An 18,795-nucleotide genomic window follows, 5' to 3' on the forward strand; every position below is an offset into this window, starting at 1 on the left:
AGAACAAATAATTATATGGAATAGGAAGCTGTCACCAGGTAATCATAAAAATTTAAAATAATAGTGGGAGATAGAAGAGGGCATGCCTCAATTGGTTCAGAGAAGCTCAGTGTCTGGGCACCAAAACACTTGATTTTGCTCTAGGATTTTGCTGCTAGACATGATGTCAGGACCTGTCTGGAAGGTTCTGTATCACTGAAACTCCACAAAGGTGACCAGTAATTTACATCAGTAACAGACAGCTCAGCATTAACTTGGATTCATGACCTCTCAAACTCGGTACCTTCCTTTTGCTCATGTTGGGAAACACTGCACTGACTGCTGTCTTTTAATATACTTGGAGGGAGGGGCTTAGGAAATGCTTTTCAACCAACGCCACCCGAAATCCAGTTTTATCAAATCACTTTGAGGACTGTGTAGTCTCTGAAATGAAAAGGAGATATCTGAGATAGAGTTGAACTATTCTATTGTGGAAATAATGTTTTTTTCTCTACTACTGTCTGTCAATTGCAATTAATTCAGAGTGCAGGAGTAGAAAATACTGAGAATGTTCATATACTAGGTTTTGTGTTAACATCATCTTTCCTTTGCATCAGAAACTATATTCTGAATAATTTCCTCTTTTTATCCTAAGAGGACTCAAAGCAGAATTAACTAAATACCGTTAGGCTGAAATTTATGAAGTCAATCTTTTAATAAAGAATTATTGAGTTGATACAGAGGGGGAAAAGGTAAGGAATTATTCCTTTGGCAAGTATTTCATATTAAAAATGGAGTCAGACTTGAGACAAACATCAAAAGAATAGAATGAAAATTGCAAACTTTGAATGCAGAATTTCAAGTACCTGCAGGAATGGATGAATTGTGCACCCTTTATGGATGACATTTTAAAGCTCCTCAGTTGCAGCTGGAAAAGAGAAAGACTATAAGGTGTGTTCCTTATCATCATCAGAAGATGAATCTTTCAGGCTTTCTTTTTGTGTGCCTTTTGTCCTGTATCAGTTTGATGCCTGAAACTCCACTGAAGTAGTTGTGGCTCTAAAGATGAAAAACCAGCGGCTGCTACAGTTTTCCATGTTGTTTTATTTATCGTATTTTTTGGTGCCCTCTGCATTCCTGGCTTGCCCACACCATCCTCACAGTTCATAAGGCTTCTATTAAATTTTAAACACTCTATCTTTTCCAGTGGCAGAGGACTCTGACTGGAGCTCAGCTCCAGAGGTATGAATTATATATCTATAAATATGCTCATAAAGCAAAAAGCAGGGCAGCTCCAAGGCTTAAAGTAGACCTTTTATATCCCCAGTGCTCTTGATAGTTTAAAGAAAAGTACAACTCCATGAAAGTAGTGTATGTGTTAGATTAAAAGGCTAATTTTTAATTAATATATGCACACTTTCTGGAATGAGGCCAAACTGGGCTGTTTGGTATAAGATTTCCAACCTCACATACTTCAGTTCTCTCAGAGCTCCTTCCAGTTTGGTGTTTTATTTTTTTTTTCATCTACACTGTTGATGAGCAAATAAGTTTTGCATCTGTGTCACTGCAGAGAAAACAACTTTATCAGTTTCTCTTATTTTTTTTTTTTTTTTTAGTCCTTTGGCACTGTGTTGTCAAGAGGAACTTTTTAAAAAACATATTGAGAAACATCTATTCCCTGCTTAAGGGAGAAAGCACAAAGTAGGTGAAAAATAAATCTGGAAAATTGTTGTGAAATCTTTGGATTGCTAAAGTAATCCTGAGCTCGCAGCATACCAGTGAACACTTTTAAAAGGGGCATAACAGCCAACAGGAAAAATAAACAAACAAACAAATAAATAAATAAATAAATATAAAAGGGGGGAAAGAAACCTATAACTACTAGGAAACAACCTATATCATTCACAAGCAGAATCTAAGTCTTGCATGAATATTTGTTAGAAAGCCACGGCCGAAACTGGGTTGCAGCCTTGGGTTTTTTTGGGTTGTTTTTATTTTTTTTTTTCCACAGCACAGAGCAATTTGGAAATTGAACCTGTAAGTTTTATTTAAGGCTGCAAAGTATTAATTTTGCAATGGAAAAATGGGTAGACATTGTGAGGAGAAAACTTGACAAATATAAAACCTTTCTCAAACATATTTTCCTTCGCATAAGGTCTTTCAGGGGCTTTTCTTTAGCTTTTTCTAGAGGCCTAAATCTGTAAAATATTTTCCTTCCACAGCAAACCATTCAGGATCTAAATCTTGCATAAGATATTCTTGACAACCGAGTGGTTTTTTAGCTTTTTTAATCTTTCAGTGTTTACCTTTAAACTGATGTGGGGCCTGGGCAAGAGGCGGCACTACTCCACCATGGAAGGACCACTGGCTCCAGTGCTTCCTGCAACCTCAGCCATTTTTCTGTGAAAGATGATGCCCCTACACACACACTCATAATCTTCTGGTCATCAGACTCCCTCTCATGTCTTATGTGCAGAAATGTAGAGCCACTTACAGAGTTGTTTGCAGTATGAGATGAAAGTTTGCACTTGCTCCATAGAAATTGGTGATCATATTTCTCACATGTTCCTGGGAGATTTTCCCAAAAAGGATTTACATTCCCTGTTATCCTTAAATAGCACATTTCTCTTAGACTGAGTGGCATTTTTATCATGCCATTTTTAAGGATTTTTTATTCCTCTATAAATCACATACTCCAAGAAGTATTCATTGTGCTTGCATCCTGTTAGACCTACAGCTTCAAGTTTGCTGTGAGTTTTGCATAGATGCCTAACAATGCAATAAAAGAGAAGCATAGATTGCTTTTTCTGAGTTACTGTCACACAGCTTTATTTGGTCTCAGTTTCTTCTGTTACAGACAATAAAAAAATTAAAAATCAAAACATTATTACCACCCTTGCATCTACCTGATACCCTACAAAAGTAACTGTAACAAATTAACTCCTTGATGGAGAAGTGATTCCTAATGAAGGACCTTAAACAGTCTCTTAATTCCTTAAGTATGCAAGTAACCATAGACTGGATCATTGGACAATTTGGAATAAAAACTATTGATGAAATTAAATAATTGTAGCAAAATTAATCCAGTGCTCCTGGTATGAAAGTTATTTCCCTCCTCACATACACTGTGAGATGAAAGCTTTGTTAAACTTAGTCCTGACTCTGTTTTATTGCCTTCCATCCAACAGATTTGCTGGCATCAAAAAGCTCCATTATTTTCTTCATCACTTATGTAAAGCCCCACTTATCATAGAAAGTCTATCAGCTTTCTAAATATTTCAAGATAGCTGTGATCATTTTTATACTTCCAGTAGTCTTGATCATGAACACAAGTCCTCAATAGCAACAAAAACTATATAACTATCACCTAGGTTTAGATGCAAAGGTTACTGGGGCAAAAAGAAAACCTTCATATTAAATGTAAGATATGTCTGATTCCTTCCATAAAATTAATCATTAACAGGACCAAGATAACTTCTCTTTGGATGAAAACTACCTAAAATATTGCTCCAAAGTGTGGCAGACCAAATACATTCTGATGCTGTAGGCCAGTATAATAGCTTTTAATAACAAAGGCACTTCAAGGCTCCAGATGAGCAATTAAAAGCTCACAAACTCATTTTTCCAGTTGAGTGTCACAGATGATAAATGAAAATCACAGACGAGTATTGCAATTGAACAAAATTGAGCAAAATACTAATCTTAGGAAACTAAAGGAACACTATCTATCCCTGACTTTCTGGAACTTAAATTCCAGACTCATGCAATTTTATGAAATCCTCACTTAAATACTGTTATTTTTATTCATTTTTTTTACCAGGCTCACAGATGATCTTTTTTCCCTAAGGCATACTCCAAGTTCATCCTGAGACCACCTGTTTGCATAGATTATAGATGCTCTACTCAAGCCATGGACAGGCCTTCTGGACATCCATAAATCATATTACATGCTCTAGTTTCTACATTGCTCAGAAAATATCTCAGATACATGAGCACAAAATGCAGTGTAGCCATTTGGCAGACTACACTTTAGGCTTTTTTACATAATTTTTTGAAAGCATGTAGTTTGGAGACATTGATACTTATTTCTTCATTTTCTCTGCAGTAACAGAATAGATACATGAGCATACTGAGGAAGCTCAGAAAACTAAACATGTTCAAATTGGCCCTTTGTATCTTAACTTAAAAGTGGCTTTGCATGAAAGTGTGCAAAATACTGTATTTATTATTTTGGCATCATTTCTACCCTGGTACCTCTGAGAGAATTCCCACTGTTTCAATTGATTAAACTGTGTCACCACTTAGTTTCCCATTAAGGAAAAGAATAAGCCATACTGCTATTTCAGCTATCCAGATTTAATCAAACTGTTAAGTACCTTTTCGAGTATAATTCTATCTTCAATGTGTAATTTGTTCAAATATATTATTCTCCAAATACATTTAGAAGGTATTTTGATTGTAGACCATATTCCTTATAGACACTCTATGGACATTACTGGCAGAATTTAATGGGAAACAAATGCATGTAATATATAGGGCAGATTTGAGAGAGTAGAATTTTTGACCCTGATGTATTCAACATTGTAACAATGCCAAACTGTTCATTAGCAGTTATTAATACAAAACTAAAACTAAAATAAAGAATTATTTATTTAGAAACTATAATTCTTTTTGTACATCCTCCTTAAGCAATGGTGAGTATAAATCAAAATTTCCTCTGCATTAGGAATACTTCTTACTGAATATTGCACTCCTTTGAACAGATCTAGGTTATTCTCATGATGTCAGCTGAACAACTCAATTTATATTTTAAGCTGCTTACTTAATGGCTAGGCGAAGAAAAATTGCCCAAGGGAAAATTTATACACAAACTTTCAAAAACAATATTGTTCACTCTAAAAAAAAAAATTATTACCTGTATATAAGCAGAAGACTATATAATCAGAACTAAAGGAATTAGATAAATTAATAAGATTCCACACTTTTTTTTTTAGTCCACAGTATAAAACAGTGGAGTGTTAACTACCATAGACTCAAAAGTAGAGGTGCAGTCACATCATAATATAGAAGCAACACAGGGCTATTACCCTAAAAGTAGCAATATTGCTGGTCAGAATCCAAATCATAGAAATGATGCACAGATTTTCTTGTTTCACTTGCATCTTATATTGTCATAAGTTACAGATGTTACATCTATAGCTTTATTGCTCTGCTTGAAGAGGAGAGCATAAGTCCACCTTGTTTTCAGCCCTCAGTAGGCAGGTAACCATCATGTTAGAAATCAGTAGAATTGATGCCAACTGTCTGCCTGTCAAGAAGTAACAGTAGATGTGAAAACAACTTCTGCAGTACAATCCTGAGCTCAGGTGCTAACTTGGTTAATCAAAGTCCTTATTCAGTTTTTTGTCAATCATAAATCTATTTTAATTTTTAATCAAATTATAGTAAATGAATATCAAGAAGACTAGAAGATGAAGATAGCATGGCACTAGTAGCCCCAAAAGATGCAAGGAAAGGGACATTCCTAGTGTCAAACAGAATGCTAAAGAAAGATTTAAAAGAGATGAACTATGACTAGAGCTCTGTACCTTCATGGACCCAGTAAGTACTTGGCTCTTTATTCATCCCTCACTTTCATGAACCTTCCCACAATTTAAAAGCCAGACTGATCAAGAAGAAATGGATGAATGGAAAGGACTTATATACTGCTACAGAGTGTGAGTATATTAAAATGGCAGAGAAGAAATACCACTGTTATTTTAAATGAAAATAATTAGAAGAGGAAAAACTGGCAAGATGAGTGGTGGAAAATATATCTAGGAGAACCCTGGTCTATGGCAGTCTAAAGTAATTAATTTAAATAGTCTTCTAACCAAATGCTTAAAAAAGATCACTACCAAAAAATTGAAGACCACAGAGTCACTTGAGAGTATCTCCAAAAATCAAAAAATTTGAGTCTGCAAAAATTCAGGGCATTTCACTGTACATACCCAGCATAGGTAGGAAGCAGAACATGCATTTTACCAATGTCTGAGCAGGGTGGGAGGGAACAATGAAAGGCAGCCCCAGGAAGCTATGTTGGTAGAGAGAAAGCTGATCCCTGACACCTTCTCATAATGCCCAGATCCTCTCTCACCCTTAAGTGAACTGAGAACGGTGCATTGTGTCATTAAAATGTACTAATCTTCTTTTTTTTCTCTTTTCCATCCCAGGAGGTGAATTAGTTATCCCTCTACTTGTAGAAGACCCTTTAGATATCCCTCCTATTGCTACTCGTGCACCTTTCATTACACTTCCCCCTACCTTTCGCCCCCTCCTCACCATTATTGAGACCACCAAAGATTCCCTGTCCATGACCTCTGAGGCGGGGTTACCTTGCTTGTCGGACCAAGGCAGCGATGGTTGTGATGATGATGGCTTGGTGATATCTGGGTATGGCTCAGGGGAAACCTTTGACTCTAACCTACCCCCTACTGATGATGAAGATTTTTACACCACCTTCTCCTTGGTAACAGATAAGAGTCTTTCCACTTCCATCTTCGAAGGTGGCTACAAAGCACACGCACCCAAGTGGGAATCCAAGGACTTTAGACCTAACAAAGTCTCCGAAACTGGTAGGACTACTACCACGTCTTTGTCCCCTGAGCTGATCCGCTCCACAGCTTCGTCCTCGACTGTGATGGTTCCCAAATTGCCAGCCGGCAAAATGAATAACCGTGAGCTCAAACCCCAGCCTGACATAGTCTTGCTTCCGTTGCCCACTGCCTATGAGCTAGACAGCACAAAGCTGAAGAGCCCGCTAATCACTTCCCCCATGTTCCGTAATGTGCCCACAGCAAACCCCACGGAGCCGGGAATCAGACGGGTTCCGGGGGCCTCAGAGGTGGTCCGTGAGTCGAGCAGCACAACGGGGATGGTCGTCGGCATTGTGGCTGCTGCCGCCCTCTGCATCCTCATCCTCCTGTACGCCATGTACAAGTACAGGAACAGGGACGAGGGGTCCTATCAGGTGGACGAGACGCGGAACTACATCAGCAACTCAGCCCAGAGCAACGGCACGCTCGTGAAGGAGAAGCAGCAGAGCTCAAAGAGCGGCCACAAGAAGCAGAAAAACAAGGACAAAGAGTATTATGTGTAAAAAAGAATAATTATTTATATATAAATATATAAATACTTAATGAGATTTAACTGAGATATCAGAACCATTGCAGCGAACGAGATGATTGGGAGATATCGTTTGTGGGAAAAAGTATTGGGAAAAAATTTCAGCAGTGACTGTTAATGTCTAAGTCATCACTTGGAGTCAGCAAACTTTGCCCTAATGTATTATAAAGCACACTAAGCGTTCTGGAGATGGCGCGCACAGCTCTGCTCTGTTAGTGAACTTGGACATCTCCAAATCTCCTCCTCCGCTGAACTTTCTGCAAAGGTAGAAGACTTCATGGCTTACTTGTTTCATATCTCCAAGTGAGTCTTTAACAATGTTCGTGATCCTTGACTGTATCAATAATTTTTCAGTTTACTTATTAAAAAAAAAAAAAAAAAAAAAAAAAAAAAAAAAGAAGGAAAAAGAAAAAAAAATACAAACATTATTAAACAACAAAGAAATACCGAGCAAACTGATCTGGCCGTGTCCAGCATACAAATAATTTTTCGAGATTGGAGGAGGGGAATAAAAGATTTTGGAGATTGTTGGTTTTTTGGTTTGGTTTTGTTTTGTTTCTTGACTTGGTTTTTGTTTGATTTCTTTGGTTACTTTTGGGTGAGGGAGGGAAGAATGGAGTGGTGTGGGGGGTGACCCAGGACATGACTCGAGAAGAAGTCTCGGAAAAAAATTTCATAACAAATAAAGAGAGACTATTACCATATATGAACTCAAAAGCTACCCATGGTGTTTACTCTGCATATCTGGTTGTATTGTCTCTAGAATCCGTCATCTTGTAGTTAAGTTGTTTGCTAACAATGCAGTGAAAGTGTCTGATGAGTGGTGCTGAGGAAAATTGTCATGGAAAGCTGGTTCTCTTGGATCTGGCTCCAGTATTTGCACTGAAGAACTGAAGAGCAGATGGGTTTGGGTCTGTTCTGATCAGTCATTGGCTTTATTTGAGTATAGCACTCAGTGTGCATTAGACAACCAAAGTATGGTTAACGAGATTCAGAGATTCAAAAAAGAATGCTTAAAAGTTATTAACCATTCTCAGCTGAATATACTGTGCAAAAATAAAGGAGCCTTCCTCTGGGTTCTAGTTCTGTGACATTGCAATGCATGCAAAAAATAATAATAAATCAGTTTAATAAAGAAATCAGAAAGACACCACTAGAGTTCAACTTGTGACAAGACCAATAAATGTCAGAAAAGCTAAACACTTGTAAAAGGATTCAAATTAAATCTTTCTCTTTGCATATAACTTGTTTTACATATGTAATATTTTAATTTTGTAGCTTGACATTTCAGATCATCTCTGTCTTTCCATTTTCCCTATTCTCCCTTTTCCTTCTCTTTTATATAAAAGAAAATAAATAAAGCTGCTGTGACACACAAAAATAATAAAGAAAAATTAATTTAATATTATAGTATATATATATACACACAGATATATTTATCATGGTATGTTTGATGGGACGGCTGGAACAGAAGTTCTGTTATGGTCTTAATGCAGAATGAGAATGTTCTTGAAGAACAGAGTAAAAAGAAACAGACAACAAAAGCAAACCTTAAAATGTGAAGGGAGTGTGTGTTTTAGCTATGTCACAGTTACCTGTGTCAAAAAAAAAAAAATCTGAAATTTTGTTTACATATTTTACTACTATTTTTTTGCTAGTATAATTTCTATATGGATACCCTGATGGTGTACATACTGTTTTATGGTTAAATTGGGAATGTCTTATGTTTTATTTAACTTATTTAATTTGGTTGTTTGGTTTCTACATTTTCCCAGTTATTGTGAAAAGGATTATCTTACTGTACAGAACAATAGTGAGGTGGTTTGACGGCCATGCCTGTCATGTGCAAAAAAGCAGATGAAGGAGAGAGACAGAGAGGGAAACAACAAAAACCAAGATGGGTTGAGAACCCTGGGATATCAGAAATTAAAACCTTTGCTGTATGCGGATGAAAATTAATCAGCTGTTTAGGTTTAGAAATCTACTCTTGCTGGTGTTTATAAGTCGCATGAATATTTGACTTTGAAGAAGTTTCATCAGATACATACACGCACATGGGAACTTAAATTCAAAAAACCAGTCTTCTCAAACACTTAGAGAAGGCGCTTTCATGTTAACAAATATTTTCAGTGCGTGTATGTGTGCGTGTGTGTGGTGCGTGTGCGCGTGTGAGATTGAGCTTTTTTTCTTTTTTATTTTTTATACTAAAAAGAAAAAAAAGACAGGTTTTAAAAAGGTATGAAAGCACGATTTTAGAGAACTTAACTGGCCGAAACTATATAAAAGTTGATTATATCTTGATGTCTGTAAAAGATTGCTGTTCTTGGAGTCTTGGAGTCTTGTGAAATGATTTCCTGCTTTCTTTCTTCCTTTCCTTTTTGCTTTCCTTTTTTAAGTTAAAGGAAATATATTTACACTTTCCTTTTCTGTGTAAGTTTCTATTGGACAGTTTTTGGGAACATGTGCATTTCTGTATGTGGGCTACTACCATATCCCTGTTGCTTTATGGACAACCTGGAGAATTTTTATTTGAGTTATTGTGATGTTATTGCTTTTTTTTCCTTTCTTTTTCTTCTTCTTTTTGATTCTTTTTCTTTTCTTAGTTGCATTTTGTTTAAAGATATGCTTAGCAATAAAATGTTCTTCCCAAAGCCCTGGATGTTGCTGTGTTTTTATTTCCAAAAGACTTCAGGGAAATTCCAGACCTTTAAAGGTGAAAATATTCTGTAATGTAACTATTCCCCATCCCACAGGAGTGTCTAGTCACTAAATTGCAGAATCAAGTTCACGTTTTCATTCTTCTCTTAGTCCAGTGAATCCTTTTTCTTTCCTTTGCAGGGATATAAATTAAACTTGAGTCTGGAGTCTATCTCATACCACTCTCACCACCTCAGTTCCATAGTTCTCTGTAATATGGGGTTCAGTTATCTCAGACAAAAGCATGCCTAGGACATTGACTTAGTACACCCTTTCTTATGTTCTCCCCCCGAAGTATGTAGTTCTTTCAATGATGTTTATGGGATTCTGGATTCATCTTTGGCCCATGTGATGGGCTGCAGCTGCTGAATTCTTTTGGGGATTGAGACAACTAATTTGATGCAGAAAATGTTCACATCATTTTAGATGCGGATCTATCTTAGGTCCCCTGAATTTATTTATCACCTTCCATGTACTACCTAAAGAACATAGTTTATATATTTTGGGTGCTAGGGATCAGGCTTGCTAGATGATCTGAGTGTTCACTTCTTTCCAGTTAGCCCCAACTACGGTACTGAATGCTCCTTGTCCTAATGGGCATTATAGTCTGATTCTGGCCATCATGCAAAATTGCCAGTATTCTGTCTTGATTTCAAGTTGTGCAGATCTTCAGTTCACAGTAGTAGTGTGGGGTTTTGACAGATTCAAACTTCCCAAGCTATCTGTAAAGTTTTTTACTTTTTACAGACGTCTGGAGGTCAGGCAAATGAGTGATTCACAGCACTTTAATTTTCAACCAGGGATGACTTCACCCTTTTTCCCCCTAGGTGGAATCCATAGGTCTTTTGAACAGTGTTTTCCATAGGTTTCAGTTGCAACCAAATTCAACTTAGGATAAAATGTTTGTTCAGGTATTGCCTGTGATTTTCTACATTTTTTTTGCTCATATTTGCATACGTGAGAATATGTATGTGTACATACACGTGAGGTTCTTTTACTGTTTTCAGTTCTTTAGTGAATCATATTTTGACAACTTATAGATTCCCACATGTATATCAAACCCACGGGTTCTGGTCTAAACTTCACTCACTTCCCTCCCAAAATCATTAAATTCCTGATACCTAATATTTCCAGTACTGGAGCAATCAGCTGGCATGTGGGAGATACAGATCTGAACCTCAATATCTGTTGTTATATTGCAGAAGGTTTCCTTCTGACCAAGCAGTTGGTGTTCTGAAAATTTTTTTTCTCTCAATACTTCTCTCAAAACCTATTATTCTTCATATCATTATGAAATATTATGTGAAGCAAGAAATTTGAACCTGACTTACCCTATCCCTCTGGCTTTAGTCATGCTTTTTCTCATTTTTTCTGTCACCTAATGACCATTTTATTACTTAGGCTAAATGAAAATGTCAGAAAGGAGTTTTCATTGCTGCCTAAAAGGCTTGGAATTATAGTATGTCTTTGGCTCATCACAGAACCACAAAATTGTTGAGATAGAAAGAGACCCCTGGAGATCATGTAGTCCAAGCACTAGCACATCAAAGCAGAGTCAACTACAGCAATTGAACAAGAACTATATCAATTTTTTTTTTATGTCTTCACATGTAAATGCCACAAGCTCTCTAGGCAACCTGCTCTGTATGTGCACACTCATTGTAAACATTTTTTGTTGTGGTTCAATTAAATTTAATTAATTTGTCCCCATTTCCTTTTACCCTTTGGCTGGGTACTACTGAAAAGATCCTGGCTCTCTCTCTTCTTTACAAGCTCCCTTTAGGTGTTCACACATTTAGTAAGATTCCCCATAAGCCTTTGCTTCTTGAGGTTGAGCCATCCCAAGTCCCTCAGCCTCACCTTGTATAACATATGCTCCAATCACTTATTCATCTTTCACTTATTCATCTTAATGTCTCTTTGTCAGACTCACTCCAGTATCTGGAGCAGACACAATTGCTCTATCACCATTACTGAGCAAGGTATGTAGCTCTTTTCAAGGACCAGGACTGGGCAGCTGCTCCTCTTCCTGCCATTTTCTTCTACTGGTAAACAGCATTCCATTTACTGTGTCACTTTTTGAAGATCCCTCTCTGAGATGTCTACTTCTGTATTTCCAGAACTGTTCAGCACATCTCTGTTTATTGCACAGTTGCTGAGGTTCTTCATTGAGACAGGTCATGAAGACCTGAGCATGAATGGGCTTCAGCTTTCCCAGCCCTGGTGTTACAGAAAAGGACAAGTGAGGAGTAATGTCAATGCTGATTCCTTTTCCAGACATGCCTGTGCTTCTTGTCTGGGAGGGAGGGCAGACATCCTCTGCAGTTGCCATGCCAGACTATTTTTCTTCCACAAGAAGTAAGAACATACTGATCAGACAGTTTGGTAATAATGATTAAAAGACAGATATCCTTCCTGTCAATTCCACAGTGAAGGTACCTTCCATCATAAGATGGTGATGACTCCCAAGGAAGGCAAAGACTCATGAATTATAACTAATGAATGTGACTTGACACTTAGAGCCTGAGTTAAACATGTAACTTCTATGGAGATGTAGTTTTTAATGCTATCAGTCTGTAAGGCATTTTCAAGATCACAAAGTTCTGTCAATGGTCCTGTGAGAACATAAAGTCACATGCAGCTGTTGCCATTTTATCATGCACCCTCCCATGCTGCCAAGGTTGGCACTGGCTCCCTGGAAGATGTCTCTCATATGGTAGAACAAATCACTGCCTTTCCCTTCCCATGTGCAAGCGATAAAGAAATGGAGCAGCAGCAAGCCCTGCCTTCCAGCTGTCAACCTCACCAGATCTGCTTGGGTTGTAGAGATACTAGCACGAGAAGAAAGACTATTCCTGCTGTTTGGCTCTCTGGATGGGAGTCTGGCTGAGCTCTGAGAGCTCATTTGCCTAGGTGGTGTAGAAGTATTGCAACCAGGGGTGTCGTGATGAAGAAGGTTGGGGTGCAAGGACTTGGCTGATGCTTACTCTCTCTTGGTGAAAGTTTTCTCACAGTAGCAACATCTGTTGGGTTATTTAAGGAAAAAAAATATTCAGAATCTCTTATTCCACTGTATAGTAACCTATTACACTCTGTTTTCTCTTCAGACAATACACATTGCACAGTGCTATAACTCCTTCTCCTGTCTGTCCCCAAACAGTTCCAAATAACCCCCTTTTTCTGCAGTGCCTGTTCATGCTGTCTTTCACACATCAGCAAATATGATGCCATTCAATGAAAATTTTCAGTAAATGTTGGTCTGAAGGGATTTAATGTTCTATAATTTGGGCACATGGATTGCATGAGAGAAGGAAAAGAGCACACTCAAGAGATTATGTTGGACTGCATATAGCTAAAGGAAGGCTTAATTTTTAAAGTTATTAAGCTGGCTAATTCTTATTGAAAACAGGGGAAATCAACTACAAAAACACCTTTAAAAATTGAGGCCATTTCAATGTAGTAGTCAGATAAAGTTAATTAGCTAGTGTTAATTGCTTGGGCCTTTGCAGTATCAAATGATGTAGGCAAGTGGTGGACAAAGTTCTGATTTTTCTCATGAGGCTTACATAACTCACCTGCCTTCAGAGTAGGAGTTAAAATGAGAGGTGGTTTAGATATGCTGTAAATTGCCTGGAGACAAATCCATTTCAGCATGCTAGGATGAAGCTGTATGAGCATGCTGTTTACTTAAATTCAATTGAAGCAGATCAAAAAAAAAAGAAAAAACAACTTTGGCTTATTTACATACCTTGTAAAAACCCAACAAAAGCCCAAACCTGTACTTCTGCCACCAAGCACAACCTAAAGCCACTCTGCAATAGTTTCCATCTACCACTCCATGCATCTCTTTTGTCAGCCTGTTTACAGAATATAACAAAATGACAATATCCTCATGGGTCAGAAAAATCCTGAACAAGCAGCTGGGAAAACTTAAGGCATGCTTTTCTTCAATGGCTCATAAGCTGGGCACTATGCCTAGCAGCTTTGGCTGGTGCACATGGAAAACTGAACTCATTGGAAAAGAATTATATATATATATACATTTAATAGTGCTGCCAACGCCTTTGTAACACTATGACAAAATTCACTCAGTATTTGGATTTCAAGAATACTTATTATATAAAGTGTTAAAACACAGAACAGCAAATCAGGACTGAATCACACCACAGAAACAAAAGCGGAAATGACAAAAGTGAATGCTCTGTAAACCATTTGTAATTGCATCTGCATGGTCTCCTTGGTGCACATGGTTCTCACAGTTGTCAGGCTTATAGCCTGGCCTAGTAATTAAAGTTGTTACTACTATCAAGTGATGGTAACAGCAAGCCTTTACTTATGTGGAGAAAAAGATAAATGGAAGGATCTTTCACAAGATGATGAGGTCCCCCTTCTGAGGAACAGTTTCCAAAAGTTATTTGTATGAGCAGATGAAGATAAAGAAACAGATCTGCCTGCAGTGCACAGCCTGGTAAAGCAGCAGGTGAAGCACAGGGTTTTGATTTCCAAAACCAAGAATACTGAGCTGAGCTGTGCCAGGGCTAAAACTCTTTGTGTAACTTAAATCAAGCCCTTTTGTCCACATGCATCATGCACTTGTTTACTTGTACTATGCAGGACACTTCCAGTAGGACTATTTGAATTCTGTAAGTATTTGATCTATACCACTTCTTCTACATTATATGATTATTCATTTCTGCCTGTCCTCTGAGTCACAAGCATTAATTTATATCCATGGTTCCCTTGTGAGCTAATACTAGTATCTCCCCTGTGCAAGGATGGAAATTAAGACAAAGAGACTTGCCTGTGGTTATATAGAAAATCCATGTTTGTAAAAAGATTAGCCCTCAAAGCTTCCAGACTCTCCACTTTACTCATGCCTCCAAAGTACACTGTGGCACTGCCAGAGGTATAAAACATGCAGTCTTCCCATTAACACTAGCTTCTCCAAATCAAGAGCTGGCTTGATTTGATCTGGCTAAGAAAACAGAACAAATATTGTAAGTGCAGGAGCTTCTAAAAGGAGAACAAAACACTTAACTAAGAACAAACCATTTAAAAATGGAAACTATTGTGTTTTTAACTGTCTATTTTAAATGTCCTGGATTTATACATACTAGTAAATACACATACATGCATGCATTTGAACATCCACAGCAGCCTTCTAATCTGTTAATCAAGCCCTCTTCTCCCATGTGCATTATGAGCTAGAGCTTACTTGCACTGTGCAAGTACTATACCCTGGCAGTTCTAATCTGCCAGAGTTTAGCTTTGCCATCTGTGAACTCCTGCAGAAAATCACTGCCTGCATCTGCAATGTTTTGCTATAAACAACTTTTTATACCAATTACAAGAACACCAATGACAACACAATTTTATTACATGTAATTATAGGAAGTAAGACTAAATGCCATACCACAGCCCTCCTGGGTCAGTGAGAGTTGAAGCTGATTGTTATCTCTAGCAGTCTGCACTGAAATACACAGTGTTGGCAAGATTTTAGATAACAGAGATATTGTTATCTGGATAAATTGAGTCATAACTCTTACAAACATTCAGAACCTACTGAAACTTCCTTTGTAGCTAATGGCAAAGCTTCCTGACAGTGAACAGAGAGTGCTCCCTTTCCATAAATCCCTGAATCTCTGTGAGTTTTGCTGTAAAAACTGTTTGAATTTTTCCTTTTTTTCCTTACCTCGTGGTGTTCACTTATTTATATTTTTTTAAATATTAGCTACATTATGATCATAAAAAATAACAATTATGGTATACACTATAAAGGCTTCCTTTGTAACAGGGTAAGTTTCTGAAAGACTGTTTCTGTTCTCTTAAAGCCTTTTTACACAAAGATTGAGAGTATAGAAACTCTCAAGCACCTTCTGATGTTTCTGAGCCCTCAAAAACAAAATTCATTTAAGTGGCCATAATATCAAGATTTCTTCTACTGAAAGGGACCTACAAATAAATTTACAATTCTTATTTTACCTACAAATAGATTTATAGTTCTTTTTTTCATGGCTGAATGTACTTCACAGTATTGCTTTCTCATTGACTAATTTGCTCAGCAAAATGGAAGAAAATGAGCTGCATATACAGTGCATCAGTAAATGTAAGCCAAATCCATCAACAGAACTGTTGCTTTGAACATAAGCATGGGCTTTTGCACTGAAGATACACATCCAGGGTGAACACATCAGACAATGCCATTTAGCACAAAGATATATTGCAGCTTGAGCACTACTGAAGTTGAGAAATGCTTTGTCACTGATCAACAAAACATATAAAAGGAAGGCATATGCAAATTTGAAGCCAATTCCTGATTTGCTTACATTAATTAAAGGATATGTACTTCCCTCCTCAAATGCTTTATGTATATGTAACCTAGTGTATCCCATGTATCCCAAGGATCATTTCTTGCCTTGGCACCTGTGCAGCTCTACTGAAGCTAAAATTCTTACACATCCTTGCCCAACAACTAGAACTTTTTGTTTATAAAAGCAATTTAAAGCCAACACCAAATGTGAAATATGGATGCAAAAAGCTTGTTTTGCCCCAGTTAGAGCAGTGTCCAGTTAGGTTAATGTTTTTGCTGGTATTTGCATAGTTAAGGGAACTCAAATTCCATTTCCAGACCTTGAAGACTCCACAACACAAATACATGTGTATTATTTTAATGCCATTACATGGCAACCTTTGTGCTGAAGAGTCTTAGCCTGAGCTTGTTATTTGTGGGGAGAGGAAAAATTGGCTTCAGCTTACCTAGCAAACACCCTTGTGCTGAGTCAAAGCCTGGCACCCCATGGCAATTCACCCATCTAACCAAGAAAGATTTTGCAAACCAATTGATCAATGAAAAAACGTACAGAACAATTTCCACCTTTTTTCAGGGGATTTCTGAGCTATAGTCCCCTTTACATATCTGCCACACAGTTTAGGCCAGCAGAGCCCTAGTACTAGACCAGTAGCACCAGTAGACATCTGCACTGCTGACAAGGTCTGTATGTCCATGAAATACCAGACAGACCTCAAGTGTCTGTAGGTGTCAGGACACCAAAAGTAGAGGAGCAAGTGCTGGCTTGAAGATTATAAAAATAATTTTGGTCACATAACCTGCAGTGGCACTACCCATTTTTGGAGGTAAAATGTGCTCTTACTCCTACCCTTTCATAAGTATCATTCAGTCTTTGATAATGACAACAAAATAAATAAGTTTTAGCACTTCACCACATAGGCATTCACTGTCTCTGCATTTCTAAGCTGTAGCCCTTTGTCTGCAATGCAGACAACAATGAAGACAATGCAGCAGCCAGGAGACAGCCACAAAAATATTGAGCTCAGAGGCTTGTTAAGAGCAGAGATGTTGAAATGCATCCTCCCACAAAGCACAGGACCACATGTATGGCTATTAAAACCAAAATCTGCAGTGAAACTTTATTGAAGCAGAGGGCATGCCAGTGGGGTAGCATTAGTCCCAAGCTTTTCTTTATTACTTGATTTTCCTTTTGTCTTGGCCCTTTCTGGAAATAATAAAAATCCAAATTGAAGGGCTAGTGAAGAAGGGAACTATGAGGCTGTACAGATGAAGTGCTCATCAGTTTTGGGAATGATGGGAAAGGATCAGAAACTAACACACACAATAAACACAGAGATGTGAGCTTTATGCTAAGAATATTTCTGTTTCTTTTCAGTTATCTCTTACTGCCAGAACAGCCCTAAGGATTAAGATGGTTTATTGGGATCAAATGCTTTACAGATTATTATAGTGCTGACTGTTTACTTGTTCACATTAAAATATAGATCTACACTTATATCCCTGTATGTGCATCTCTCAACCACAAATTATTTTCATTCCCTAAAAGGGTCAGCCCAGATTCCCAGACTATCCTATTTTCCAGATCCAAGATAAATCTCCAAAGACATCTTGATAGGCCTATGTAGGTAGGCTATGCCTTAAAAAACATTGCCAGCAATCAGATCTCAGCACTTGCTGACAGCAATTAACACAAAACTTTTGCTATGGGGTTTATTAGGCAATGAATGGGTTAGAGGCTGAATCATCTAATGCTTAAACTAGCTGAGGGTTGGGAGGGAAGGGAATCTGGAGTCTGGAACATACTTTTCTGCAGGAATGTCAACTGTGCTTTTAGAGGTATGAGAGTTTGAGTCAATTTAATTAGTCTAGTATACAAAATAGGTGTCCTTTAACAAAAGGATGGGGGGAAAATGCAAGCCAATCTCTTGCTGCCAAGAGTTAAATTTCCCCTTAAAACAGAGCTGAGGTTCTGCAATCTCACCTGGCTTCAGCCATCTCTATGTTCTTCCTAAGCCTGGTGTGCAGAGCCAAGCATCCCCCACAACAAGATATCTTACAGAGCCCAGTCTGATAAGTGTGATATAAATTCAGATAAACTGATACTGTTTTGTCCTGTCCTGTCACTGAAAAGAGCCTGGTTCCATCTTCTTTATACCCTCCCTCTCAGTATTTATGTACATTGATGAAAACAGAGCTAGAGCCAGCACTGACCCCTAGGATTCTCCTACTCTGGCCACTGGCCTCTAACAAGACTTCATAGCACTGATCACCATCCTCTAGGTACAGCTGTTAAACCAGTATTCAACCCACCTCCCTGTCTGCTTATGAAGCCCATAGCTTCCAAGCTAGTGGTTTAGGTACCTTAAATGTCAGAATGGCACTCATGGTGCCTGACTCCTGCACAGGTGCCCAATGGTTCCTGTGTTTAGGAAGCTGTTGACATGGTTTTATTGATGACCTGTTACTCTGTTATCTGGGCTTTATCCCCTGGATTGTTCTGCATTTTCTCCAGAAACTATATGATGGAAGAGACTTCTGTAGGTCAGGAATTGGAGATTAGGTCCTCTTGCAGATATTTTAGTAGCCTCAGATTTATTTTTAATTTTCATGCTTTGCTCCATAGTAGTTTTTTTACAAAATGAAGA

General features: G+C 37.9%; 1 protein-coding gene across 2 annotated transcripts in view; it reads left to right on the forward strand.

Moving 5' to 3' along the window:
- Window positions 1-7,268, forward strand: part of NRXN3 (neurexin 3) — a 686,791-nt gene extending 679,523 nt beyond the window's left edge. For both annotated transcript variants that reach the window (XM_079309899.1, XM_079309901.1), the window contains one exon: window positions 6,192-7,268. In XM_079309899.1, the coding sequence (XP_079166025.1) occupies window positions 6,192-7,117 (926 nt within the window). In that variant the 3' untranslated portion in view covers window positions 7,118-7,268. The remainder of the gene's footprint in view (window positions 1-6,191) is intronic.
- The last annotated feature ends 11,527 nt before the right edge of the window (window positions 7,269-18,795 follow it).

This window comes from Erithacus rubecula (genome assembly GCF_903797595.1).
Source record: "Erithacus rubecula genome assembly, chromosome: 6".
In the NCBI taxonomy this organism is placed as follows: domain Eukaryota; kingdom Metazoa; phylum Chordata; class Aves; order Passeriformes; family Muscicapidae; genus Erithacus; species Erithacus rubecula.